Consider the following 14,494-nt stretch of genomic DNA (forward strand, 5'->3'; position numbering starts at 1 on the left):
TCGGCGGTCCCAATGGACTGAGGGCCACCTGTGCACACCTTCAAGCTGATTTGGCAGCCGCGAACATGGCCAAACTTCGAGCTGAAGATGAATTAAGGACTGCCAAAGCTTCACACCAGGACTTTATGGACGGAGTGAATGACCGCTTGAGCAAGAAGCGGGAAGCCCTTGTCCTCCAACATACCGAGAATACTGCCGCTCTCCTTCTGCAACACACTCAAGACATGGAGCAGCTGCGGATAAGCTTCAAAGCTCAAGCCGACAAGTGTGTGGCCAAGAAGCTCGCTGACGAACATGCACGTTTAATCAAAGAAGGCCGACTCCTCCCAGAAAAACCTCCCTTTCCCATGTCAGAAGATCCGGTTGTCACGGTCCCAGTTGTCGCGGAACAGACTGTTTCTGACTCAGTCGATGTTGCCACTCTCAATCCGCTGCCCGAAGACCCTGTTTGTGAGGCCACCTCCCCGGGCCAAGCCTCGAGTGTTCTCGACCATGCACCCCTCGCTGAAGTCTTGTTGTCGAACTTAGATTAGCCCCCATGTTGGTTATCTATCATTTTGCTAGTTGTCTTGTAACTAACTTACCCGACTAAGTGTGCCATTGTTATTTTTTACTTGTGTGTTTGTTTGGTTTGGAACTGTTTTACTCCCCCGCATTATATGTATGGTCTCTTAGCTTTAATTATTGTTTTGCCTAAAATGTTGCTATTCATCCCTTTCCATCTCTACTCTCTCTCCACTTGTCTGTATCTACACTGGGGCCTTCTCTCTTCTTGCCCCCATGTGCGACCCAAGCCTCTCACTCGTGAATATCTCATTTCACTTCGCAGTCACTCATAGACTACGAGGTCTGTTGGGGCAGCTCAACCTGCCGTGGACATGATTTGACAAAACAATCAACATGATTTATGTCGGTACCCTTCCTCCAAATCTGGATTTGTATCGGGCAGCCATTAACAAGCATAAACAACACCCGCTACAACTAAACCAATCATCCGTCACTCCAAACAATGACAACCATAACAGTATTCAAGTTAATCTAATCTACCCTTTGTTGTGCCGCCGTTACCAAGCATAAAGCTTCAACAGTTCATCACAGAGTTTCAACAGTTCAATAAAACTAAAATATATCAACAGAAATAACTAAGTAGAAAAACTGATCGGAAACACTCGACATTAAAAGTTTTTATTCGTAGACGTAAACCTCTAGTTTCGATAAAAAGAAAAAACATAACTACTCACCTTAATTAACATCTCGATGAATTCTTCCTAGCCAGAGTCGTCGCGCTCCAACGCTTGAGCAAACAAGCTGCCTCCATTTTTATTATTTTATTATCTAAGAATCCTATTCTCCAGAACAATACGAATATATACTTGGCTTTGAAACCCAAGCCCAATACAGACTTGGGCCCAAAAATCAGACCCACATATCCCAAATCCAATCCAGCGAATTTTAAATAAATAATTAAATTAATTAATTAATAAATAAATATGTATTTTAAATACGGGCGTTACAGTCTTCGTACCTGATGTACTTCTCCACCCTTGGGTACAGATCCTGTAATGTTGCAATTTCATTCTTGGCTACCGACTCATGTACCCTCGTTCCCGGGCGCAATCCTATCTCGAAAGTTATCACAGCCGTCTTTTCATCCAGATTCTCCACTTTTAAGGTCTCCACTTTGAATCTACACAAGAAGTCCCTTACCGATTCAGCGGACCTCTGCCTTATGTTGAACAAGGTCGCGATGTCCACAACACGCTTCTTCTGGTGTATAAAATGGTCAATGAACGCCTGCTCCAAATCTTGAAAGCTATTAATACTCTTAGAAGGTAATATGTAATACCAGTTAGATGCTCCCCCTTTTAAGCTTGCCGGAAACATCATACATCTCAGCCTGCCATACCGCGGCTCCTGCGACAACAGCATCTGCTGCCGGAAGTGATGAATGTGGTCAGCGGGGTCTCCAGTCCCATCGTACCTCTCAAACCTTGGCTGGTTGAACCTCTTCAGCACCTCCGACTTCCAGATCGCGTTCGCTAATGGGTTGCGGTTCAACCCTGCCACCACCTGACTTGCCGCACCTCCCATGCCCTTGGCCTGTTCCATACTAGCTTTCAGATCGCTGTCGATCATTTCTCTGACTTGCTCCTTAGTGTGCCCCACCACCGTCTGTTCTTCCACATCTGTTCCCCCTTCCTCCTCTCTCTCTGCTCTCGACACCTCCCTTTTCCGACTCCTCTATTGTCTCTTTCTCTCTCCTTAACCCCTCATTTTCTTCTCTCAACCTCTCTATCTCCTCATGCAACAACCTTGTTTCCTCCGCCTCTGACATTACTGTTTCTTCCCTACCTTGCTCATCCTCTTCACTCCTTACTGATTCCACATCCATCTCGGCGACCGTCGTCTTTTTCGATCGACCCACTCTTCTTTTTGTTGCCATCTCACTTTTTTCACTCTTGATCCCCACAGACGGCGCCAAATGTTGTGACCTATCTTTCTCTCCCCCTCTCATGTTCTATTTATAATCCCTCATCTCTCTCTTAGGCCCTCCACCTGTCCCTCCATCTCTCGGTCCATTGATTGCCGCGTGGTGGGTTCCCGTACGACCCTAGGGTTTTCCTCGTGCTCCTGTTGGGCATGTGTCCTGATGGTACAACTCCATGTCAGCTATCCCTTCAAGTCGCGACTCTCCACTATCAGTCCTCGGTTCTCAGCCTTCATACTTGACTCCTATGTCCACGGCCCTTATAGAATGCTTCTCACCCCACTGTATGTCCTCTTTCTGGATCCATCATTCGCCGGACCGCCGACCATCATAAATTGGGTCGCTACACCTCTTTTTTCTTTTTACTCAAAAGTATTGGGACTCCTAAGTATTTTTCTTTCTCTTTAAAGCTTCTGACTTTCCATCTTCTCATCAATATTTTCTGATGCTTGTGATGCAAATTGCTGCTGAAGAAGACACTAGATTTCTCCCAATTGACCTTCTGTCCTGTAGTTGTGCAATCATTACTGAGAACATCCTTCATATTGCGCGCTAAAAGTGATCAAATCATCTGCATACAGTAGATGACTTATTGGAGATGAGTTTCTCCTAACCTTGATCCCATTCAGCTTCTTGTCTTCTTCTGCTCTCTTCAAAAGTCTTGATAATGCTTCACTAACAAGTATAAATAGATAAGGGGACAGAGGGTCAATATAATTACACTAAATTACGGAATTGGTAAATTTTGTACCTATACATTTTCGTTTTTGTCAAGAAGTATCCATTAAAAATGCTCACGGATTTTTTACCCTGCGCTTATTCAATTTTTTCAAGGGTGTTAATATTCTCACCCTCTCAAATTGATAACCTCCCCGCCCCCAAAATGAAATACCCAATATACCCCTTAATTTGATATCAATTCACCCATCTTCTCCAACATCATCTTCTGAATTTGACATTCAGTTAACTGGTGATTTTACCCATTAACATAGAAAAGGATTATCATTTCTGCTAATCAGTTTATGACACATGATGAAAGCAGATACTGATGAAGCCATGATTTCTACATTTGTTTTACTTGTTTAGGAAAGAATCCCCGACCCCTAGCTAGAAGCTAAAAACATGGTAACTGGTTGTGCTAGTGATAGAAGATCAAATACATGAATTCAGAGTTGAATAAAACAAAGATACTGAGTAAGTCCACAGTAGTTTTATCGGAAGAATGATCAAGTAGCAGTTGTTCTTGATGAGAGATCTTTTGACAAATTTTTCATATTTACGTCAAATGGATTCAATACCAACAAAAAAGAAATTTCACGAATGAGTATACTGTGTTGCATTAATAAAGATAAAGAGTTAAAAGCTGTAAAGAGAGGAAGAAAGAGAAGTTGGTTGTTGCAGTCTTTTGATAAAGGGGTATATGAGGCATTTTGGCTTTGAAGCCGGGGAGGCTATCAGGTTGAGTGGCTGAGAATATTAGCGCCATTTTTCAATTTGGAATTTTTTCAATTTGGTCCTTCCTTTACCTTTCCTTCCAAAATTCCTTCAATTTATTTATTTTTTCGATGATGACTCACCATAATTCCCAATTTTACATAAAAATCTTCTCAAATATCCAAATCTTGATTCTTGATATGTTAATTTCTTCATCTCTTTTCAACTTCTCAAGGTTTGTACCTCAAAATTGACTCCAGTAAGATCCAAATATATTTCTATTTTACATTCTTTAAAAAAAAAAAAAATTATAGGTAAGCAAGGTTGTTTTAGGGGGATTCCCTACCCTTTTTCATAAAAGAAAAATAGAAAAGTTATTTACAAACGCTCAGTCTCACATATTCTTTGCCCGAGGCATCCTCTTCTATAATTATCTTATATTCCTCAGTAAAGGTAACCAGATCAATATCAGTACATGCATAGAACATTAGGTATGGTTGAAGCCAACACATCAACCAACCTGTTGGCTTCTCTGAAAATGTGACCTATAGTGAACAATTCCATCTGGAGTTTCATAATGTTAATACTCCTCATCAGTCCATTTGCTTCCCATGGATAGTTGTCTTCACTGATGAAGGATACTACGTTGGTGGAGTCAATTTGTGCAATCAATCTCCTGACATTATGTCTCTTAGCAAGTCTAAGTCCTTGTTCAACAATCACCTCAGTAGAGTTAAGGAATCAGAGTTGCCACAGCAATCACCTCTCCTTGTTTGTTACTGATAACTACAGTGCAACCACGTACTCTCATTCCCTTGCAATGTACCACCAATGTTTATAATTGCAACATCTGCTTCATCACACTACACCATAAAAGACGTTTACTAACGGTTATATCTGTTACTTATATTTTTACTAACGGTTATATCCGTTAGTTCTGGATTAGTTATGGGGCGTCACTGTCACTTAGGCCAAATTTTGTAATAGATACATCCGTTACTAAAATTAATTTTACTAACATTTATATCTGTTCCTATAAATATTTGTAACAAATAAATAACTGTTGATTATTTTCTAAATTTGCTTGTTTGTAATGGATATAAGCATTACTAAAGTTTGGTGTGCTTCTTCTCATCATAACATTTTTAGTAACGGATATATCCGTTACTAAATTATAGTCAAGTGGAAAAAAAAATCAAAAAGAAAGGTCACCGTTCACATATAGCTCGATCCAGCAAACATCTCATTATTCCATTTTACAAAGATATCCCATTCCACATCAACTCAATCAAAAAGTGAAAATCGAGAAACTCCACCCGATTAAACATTTTATAGAAATAACCCACCAATCAAATTCCAAATTTACAAATCGAACATATAAGAAAATTTACAAATCGAACATATAAGATGTACATGATACATAGCAACGGAGAAAATGGTGGAAGCAAATCCACTTAAGAACTTCCTCCAACCATTGAGTGAGGACATGGAACAAATCCCTACAGTCTGTCCTTGTGGGACGTTTAGAGTCATTGAAAGTCCCTCAACCAGAAGCAAAATATGTGAGCTAATATAGAAAGCTCCAATCCTCATCCAATCTGACAAGTGAAAATGGTACCAAAAGTCAAACATTAACAATCATGACTCAATTCAAAACTATGTATCATCCTAGACCACCAACATTACTTGAAAGAGTGCAACTATTACACTAATTATATCTACGCTTAAGAAATAAAGTGCAACTACACAAATTACTACTCCAAAACTTTTTGAGTAAGGAGATAAATCACATTGGTACAGTTATCCAAAAAAGAGATAAGTTAGGTTCATCATTATAGAATTAAACAATGAAACTTGTATAAACGAATAGCACCAAGTAAAGAACCGAATTACTAAGCCAATACAAAATACTCAGATAACCAAGTCAGCTACTCAAGGAAACTTGAAACTAAACCTTGCAACCAAATTAAGTAATGGTAGCAATACCTTGCTAAGAATGGTAGCAATATCATAAAGCTGACTACTCACTTAAAGTTATCTTCCCATTATATTTGTAATCTCACCATACAAGATACATGCCCACCTCTAAACAACATGCTACATCTAAACACTACTACAAAACCATGTTGTTAAGCACAAAAATTTCAAGAAAATGGTTAGAATGCTAAGAATTACACACTAGTCCAACTAAAGGTGACAAAACATCGATGTAAAAAAAAAAAAAAAAGAGAGGATCCCTAATGGTTCTATCATGGACTTTACATTAGGTAAAGCTCACATTCTAATATCTATAAATTATGAAATACAAACACAATTGGTTATTAATATAGACAAACGAAAAAATGAAGGGAAGAAATTTACCTTAACAGAACATAAGATATAAATCTCTATCATTTGACAAAGATGGGCAGAAACTATTTTCTTGTCACTACTTTCTCAAATTTCTTCAAAACCTATCCAAAAGAGAGAACATTCAAACACGGTCAATGTAAAAATGCAACTAAGTCGAAAAAAAATGGAACACATGAAACCAAAAACTAACAATATATAGTAAGGCCAACGAGAAGTGTGGTAAGATCTGCTGGTAAAAGGAAAAGAGCAACATGTATTAGATATAAGTACTAAAAGCCTTTTATATAAAAGGACTAAACGTATCCAATTGCCCCTTCCCTATAATTTATCCTTAATTAATGAAAGGGGAACCAACTATCATATCAGTGACATCTGAAATTGGTAAAAGATGCTAACAAGACCTATTCTTGTGTCCAACTCTAACAACCAGTTGTTTAGATTCATCCAGAAGCTCACAAACATATAAGATAGTTGCTTTAGAAAATATTATTCATTATTTATTTAAGTTTACTCCATGGTGAACTTAAATATAGCAAGCACGACACAAATGAAGGAATAAACAGCATATATCCACAATGATAAACCTAAATATAACAGTAATAACTTAAGTCAAAACTAAGTTGCAAGAGAGGCAAACTTAGAACAGGTCATTTCACTTTGTTAAGGTTAGCCTTTTTCAAATATATAAGTGAGGAGAATGCTTTCGATTGACTTAGATTAAAGATCTCCACTTACTGTATATAAGATTTATCCATATGTATCCCATCCCCTGGTAATATAAGTTTCCGAAGAAGTAAGAACTTTTCTTAATTTGCCAACCATATAAAAAAAAGGGCAACAACCCTAACAAATCCATATAGAAATAGACACACACCTGGCAGCCGAGAACCCCAAAAAACTTGGATAGTCTTCTCATGATATTTTTACAATACCTGCAGGATCACAATGATTCTCTCACAATTGGTTCATAAATTGTGTATTTGAACAAAGACAACAATATATAAGAAACTGTAAAATGACTACGAACAATTAAATATACTTCTCCTTCAATCAGAAATCGGAAGACACCTTAACTAGCTAATTGAATTTTAATCTACCAATATAAATGTCCCCATCAGGCCATCACAACTAATTGGGTTTCCAATAAAACTACAAGAAAAACAAAATGAAGGAAAACTAGAATTGATACACAGGCACACAACGGTTTACTGACAATAGAAGCAACTCTTTAAATGCACTCTTAACCTCCACAATTTAACAAATTAGACAACGATTATCCCTAGAAGAATCAAATAAATAGTCCTCATTTATACTACAACCTCAATCAGTAAAACATGAAGAAACATTCTTTTAGAACACAATAACAACTCCTGTTGTAAACAACTCACTATTTCCTCCATTCATCTAAGGCACAAGGAAATTAAGGAGGGAAAAAAGTAGAAGATAAATCTACAATGGGTGAAATTAAATTATCAATACAGGCTATAACCAAAGTACTGGTTAATCAGAATGGCAACTCTGAGAGAAATAGCTAAAAGCGAAGCAACCCAAGTCAGTATCTCAGTTATCCCATGTACCCTTTCTTTAAATGGGTGACTACAAGAACCCATAATTAAAACTATATAAGTTCCCATGGAAAACACGGAGTAAGAACATACCTAGAAAGACAACTCTAGCCAATCGAGAAAGCAAAGCAAGGGCAGGAATTTTCCATCAACCATTATCTTTTAAATCACTAAATTCCAAGCATAAAATGCATATAGTTCCTTAAACCAGAGTAAACACAGGTACAAGCAAACATAAATTTTTCAAACACAGATATCCTTGATTTACAATTTTGAATAGCTATAACCATAATGGACGGCATACAAAAGGATGAAAGATACAAACAGAGACAGCTAGGTACTGAACGGTTAAACGACATGAACATTGTACCTTTGGAGGTTGCATCTCAAGGGATAAAGCACCACCACAATATTGCAGTACAGGTGAGTTACTAGAATTAATTCGTTCAGCTTGCTTTGCAGCTCTATGATCCATCCACACAATGATATTTCTCCGTGCATCACCACTCCAAGAAACTGTAACAGGAGAGCCATCAGCATCCACAGCGATTGCAACCAAACGAAGTTGAACAATTTGAAGTGAAAAGAAACCGTAGATATTACGAAAAATAAATTTGTATTGAGTTGAGTTGAGAGAGAGACAGAGAGAGAGAAAGGAGCGAGAACAGATCGGGCTTACCAGGTTTGTCTCCATCTTTTGAGTTCTCCCAGAACCCTAACAGGCAGGAGAAGGAGAAAGAGAGCGCTGGAACTTTTTTTTTTAGACTGAAAAAGTCTGAAACACGATATTCCATTATCTTTTATATTTCGATATTTCATTGTTAGTGTTAGTTACGGAAGTAATTGTCACTTAGGGCATCTCCAATGGAGAGTGTAAATCTCCACCTCCACATAGGTTCCATGTAGGCGCCACTAGGATTTTACACTCTTATTTTTAAAGTAATAAAAATACACCTCATGGCTCTTCCAATGGTGGTGTGGAAATAAGAGTAAAACGACAGACGTTAACCGTTGCAAGTTTGCAAAAGTAAAATTTAAATAGAGAATCGCACGTCACTTCAACTATCGTCCGTATTTCAAAAATCTGAAAACAAACGTGGCGGCGGTCATGGCCCGTCGCCAAATGAAATATTTTAACTTCCCACGTCCATTTGAAGTGACGTCCGGACTTAAAACCCACAAACGACATTTAAAGCTCCGTGTTTCTTATTAGCTAATAACATGAGAGGGGAATTTCCACCAAATTTTAACAACTAATAGCTATTGTATACGGTTTACCCCCTCCATTGGAAGGAGTTTTTTCAAAATAGGAGTGTAAATTTCACACATTATACGCTTTACACTCTCCATTGGAGATGCCCTTAAGGCCCTAAACAATTGTTAGCAAATAATTTAAGTTTTTTGTCCGATATTTAGTAACAAATATAGTAATAGGCTACAGATACAACCGTTAGTAAGCTTGTAACATAAATATCCGTCACTGTTGTAAAATTCTTGATGTTACAAAATGCCTGTTATGGTGTAGTGTCAGTTTCCCATCTACATTTTCTGGCATCTTTTCTCTTATCCTGTATTCTTTTCAATTGATTATGTGTTCTTAAGAATAAAATTGAGGTCAATTTCAAGCCCTCTAATTTGAGATATAAATCTTGAGAAGATGATTAGAGATGAGGAAACCTATTAAGATTTATGATTTTGAGAATATATATACCTTAAAATAAGTATCAAACTAAGTACCAAATATAAAACAAGCCACAACTTCACCTACAAAATGATTTAAAACTTTTTTTTATATGATCTACCGATCATGAAGATCATCTCTACAAAAATTTAACTCATTTGATATCCTCTAACCTAGCTAAAAATTGTTGTCCACTTTTGAAAAAATATCTAACAGTTCAGAAATGTCGAGTTTTTCCAACCATCTTTTGCCAATGTTAAAAATTGTCAAATAAGTTGAATTTTTGTAGAAATGATATTTATGGTCAGTAGATCATATATACAAAAAATTAGGTTTTAATTCATTTTGTAGGTGAAATTGTGGGCTGTTTTAGATTTGGTACTTATTTTAAGGTCATTTTAGGAGTCGGGCTATATATATCTATAGGAGCAGGTTTCGTTTACCATAGTTTATACCACAACCCCTTACAAGATGAGTTAAGTGCTAATAATTTGTGGATATGATCTACTAACCATTGATAACATCTCTACAAAAATTTGTCTTATTTAGAAATCTCTAGCCTAGTTAAAAATCGTTCTCAATTTTAATTTTTTTTAAACGGCTCAGATTTTTTGATTTTGCAATCATCTTTTGACATATTTAAACATTATCAAATGAGCTCAAATTTCGTAGAGGTGATCTTCATGGTTAGTTGAACACATCTACAAAAAACTAGATTACAATTCAAGTTGTAGGTAAAACTGTAGGGCATGGTATAAAGTATGGTATAAAAAGTATGGTAAATGGAACCAGCTCGTATATTGGAGAAATTTGAAAATCTGTTAGGCGACATTAGCATTCCATTTGGCCCATGGTGGTGGCAGGCAACATTAGCATTTCGTTTGGCCCATGATGGTGACATCTTATTGATGTCTAAATTTGTGATTCGTTTGACATTTTGCATCCCTCCATACCACTTCCTTATTCAAAGACCCTGGATTTGCTTATTTGATTAGAACATATATCCATGGTGTGCCTTAATAGGGCGCGTGCTATTTTTTATGTAACTACAGTTGCAACACCAAATTTGAGAGTTTAGACTTCTATAGAAAACCTAGAATGAAAAACAAATAAAATAATATGAAAAGTCAAGCACATTACATTTCCAATACATTATTCATGGAACTATAAAAGAAATGTTGAACAACCACTTTATCGAGTGATAGACACTATAACGATTTGCCCCATCCTAACACGCCAATATTGTCCCCATTTAACCACTGACGGACCTCGACAGTGTGGTTTTATCATAACTCCCAAGAGATCACTCACCCTAAAAACTACTCCAACCCAAGCACACTTAATTATAGTGTTTTCACCAACGCCTCAGCCAATTGTGCTTGAAAAGGTCTTGACATGAGAATTTCGCACATCATTACTTATAGCCATGATCTTTGGACAACTGCCTAATTGAAGTGGGATCACACCATGACGCAACCGTCACCTATACCCGGGCTAGGTGCATTTCCATCATACCCCTCCTCAGACCACACCCAGAGGTATCACGTACTGCAGACACATAAGTACTCCATGTACTTCTACATATTTTGCAAACATTTCATGACAATATTCTCATCAGCAAAATAGATTTTATTTAATAAGAAAAAGTAGTGCGAAGACGAATGGGGAGTTGGTATAGAGAAATGTTGAATAACCCCTTTATTGAGTGATATAAACATAAGTAGTCCACTTTTACATATTTTGCAAACATTTCATGAAAATATTCTCATCAGCAAAATAACATTATATTTAACTAGCAAGATGCACGCGATGTTAAACAAAACTTGCCAAAAAGTGTAAACATAATTTGGGTGAGCACACTCTTTATTATGATGTATCTGATATAAGACAGAAAGGAGGAGAGTATTTAATTTGATATAAAATCACAAAACATTTGTACCAATGAAGAACTCATCGTTGAAAGGGGAAGAACTTGCCACAACATATAGTGAATTAGTGACTGTGACAATATTAGGAATCTTGTCGGGAATTAGAGATAAGGAATTGAAAATAGGGATTGGGGTTTTGCAGGAGGGAAGAGAAGAGAAGAAGGAAGAGAAGAAAATCACAAAATCTGATTTGCGAGATGATGAGAGTGAAACAAATTGAGGGAGGGAAAGGAAAATGAAGGTAAAAAAAGAAAACAGACAATGAGATGACACCAAACATGACAATGTTGTTGTTCATCCCTAGCTCAAGGACACTCCTCGTTCGAATGAAAATCCTAATTACAAATAAGCTCTTGAATGAAGTGATGCAACTGATGACAGCCATTTCAATCCATGAAAAGAACTTGAAGAAGTACCATAATTATGAGCAATAAAATACCTCATCATAGACAGTTTACTATTTCAGGCTATATTGCAATGGTTGTATGGTGTTAAAAAGTGAAACGGCTTTTTCCAAAACTTGGTCTCAGACCTCTAAAGTTTTATAAGTTTCTATTTCTTGATTACTAAGCATACAACACATTGAAGTTCAGTTAGATGGGAGAGTAATCACATTACATTTTCATATTACATCATTTGTTATATAGCTAGGAAAAGAGGCAGGCAACTCTAATGTACTGCATACTAGAAACCAAAAGTTGTTGCTGATAAAGTCATTACGGTGTACACAAATGGCCGAGCGATTGAATCAGCAAGCCTTTGTATCGGTGCTTCATGACCTTGAGCATCTTCAACTTGAAAGCAAAGGAATGGAAGCTCACTGTCAAGTGTGCTCAAGCTTAAATACAAATTAAACCAAATGCATAAAACCAATCTTGTTATGCGCATGAAAGTTCAAATTGAATGCTATTGTCCTAAAATTCCCTCTACACCTCTTATGTTCATAATTCACAAAGTCTAAGATCTAGCATGATGTTCTCAAAACCCTTAATTTAATAATTTTACTGCAGGGGAGAGACTCACTATCATCTGCCCCCACCCCCTGCTTCCCCTCTGGAGGTTTCCATTTTGTAGATAAATATTTAATAATCATCCCATGCATCTTTAAGTCGGGAAAGTGCTGAAACAAAGTATAGCATATCATGTGGTTTACCATGATATTATAAATCTGGATACGCAAACATCTAAGCATTCTGAACTTGACGAATCCATAACCATGAGTTAACAGGAATAGCCTGCTCTAGTACTTAGTAAACAGGTAGTCCAAACTTCAGACATCAACAATTAAGAAGCGTACTTACCATGCGTACAATTTTCGAAATTGTTGACATTGAACCAGTTGTGGTGGCTTCAATCCATAGAGGACCATCCTGACAAAAGAAACAATTGCATTTCTTTCAAACAACGTCAAAATCCATCCTCTAGAAAGCAAGTTTAATAACAGACTACCAGAAAAGGTCTATAAAAGTAATTTCTCGGTACGTTAATACTTAAAAAGCACACTAGGTCTCTGATTCAACATTACTACATGAAAATGCATTAAACTTCAAAAAGGTAAAAGAATAACACTGTTATAAAGAGAAAATTCTTCATTTTGTAAACATCTAATTAAATTGCTAATGAATTAAATGGCATTTATGGCTCGTACCATTCAAAAAATGATGCGTGGATTTGGAATTTTAATTTACTGCCACATGAAATGACGGATTACCCCCACAAAGAGACTTGCAACTTAAAACATAAAACAACGCATCTTTGATTTCAAAACGAATAGTCAAAGGAACAACAACTTACAAATAAGCCAATACTCTATAAGCCTTAGGTCTAAAGTCACAATGAACCAATATTTAAAGGACGCTTACAAACCAGCTTCTTAACAGATAAATGTGCACCGGGAATAAAGAGCAAGGACAATATATACCTTAATCCAATGGAAAGAAGCAAGTATAAGAGGGACCAACAATGGCAACCACTTGTCTCGTCAATGCTGCCTCAATTGTTATTAGTGCCAACTGCCAAGTGGCATTGCACTATCTTATCGATTTGAAAAATACACCAGCAAATAGAACTTGCACCGGGAATAAAGAGCAAGGACAATATATACCTGAATCCAATGAAAAAAAGCAAGTATAAGGGGGACTGACAATGGCAGCTACTTGTCTCATCAATGCTGCCTTAATTGTTATTGGTGCCAACGGCCAAGCGACATTGCACTACCTCATCGATCTGAAAAATACACCAGCAAATAAAACCCACATTAACCAATTGTGCTAATATATCAAACCAAAGCAAAAACCTCAAAAGAAAAACCATGGAGAGCTAGTTTTCTCTTGGAGAGGTTCAAATCGATTCATTTTGTTTTATCATGCAATGAAGATTTTAGGCAATGACAATCAAATATATAAAAAAGTTTTAAAAGAGACAAAACAATAAATCTATTCCAACACAGTTATTCATTAGTAATGTACTCTGAAACTAAAACCAAACCAACCATGAAGTAAAGAAACACCCACAGAGTTGCCGACACATGAACTGCATAAACCCACCCATCTAGTACCGAATTTTTTTAGGAAAAAACTTTAGTCCCCCCCTTTTCAACACACACATACTTGAATTGTCTGCCATAATTCAAATTTTTTTATTTCACTGTCTTAAGTTCCATGACCATTACTTTACTGAAGCTCGACATTTAAACCCAGCCATAAAACAACATCAAGCTATTAAATTTGTATTATTTGTTTGACAGGAACAACGACATATCTCTTCAAACTCGACTAGCCCATACGGAAACCTCATGGATATTTCATGACAAAACTCTTCACCGTAAGAACAAATTCATATAGAAATCAATGGAATCTCAAATTCATGAAGGAAAATAAATTAAAGATCACTATCCACAAAAGTATAAACCACAAAGAAAAATTCACAAAAAATAAATTTATTTCTCTAAACCCATCATATATTTAGAAAAGGATCATCTATTATTGCAATCGGGGGCAGTAAACTCAAAGTTGACAAAAGATAAACCCATTTTTGCAAGAAAATA

General features: G+C 36.7%; 1 protein-coding gene and 1 long non-coding RNA gene across 2 annotated transcripts; both read right to left on the reverse strand.

Moving 5' to 3' along the window:
* Positions 1 to 1,497: 1,497 nt before the first annotated feature.
* Positions 1,498 to 2,136, reverse strand: LOC147492007 (uncharacterized). The gene has a single exon (XM_086567376.1). The coding sequence runs from the start codon at positions 2,134 to 2,136 to the stop codon at positions 1,498 to 1,500; it is 639 nt and encodes a 212-aa protein (XP_086423502.1).
* A 3,745-nt stretch (positions 2,137 to 5,881) lies between these two features.
* Positions 5,882 to 8,593, reverse strand: LOC147492008 (uncharacterized). Its single transcript, XR_015198864.1, has 3 exons — positions 8,210 to 8,593; positions 7,149 to 7,206; positions 5,882 to 6,375 (listed from the first exon to the last, which is right to left on the reverse strand). It is a non-coding gene; the product is annotated as an uncharacterized LOC147492008 (long non-coding RNA).
* Between the last annotated feature and the right edge of the window lie 5,901 nt (positions 8,594 to 14,494).

Source organism: Coptis chinensis, chromosome 6 (assembly GCF_015680905.1).
Source record: "Coptis chinensis isolate HL-2020 chromosome 6, ASM1568090v1, whole genome shotgun sequence".
NCBI classification, from domain to species: domain Eukaryota; kingdom Viridiplantae; phylum Streptophyta; class Magnoliopsida; order Ranunculales; family Ranunculaceae; genus Coptis; species Coptis chinensis.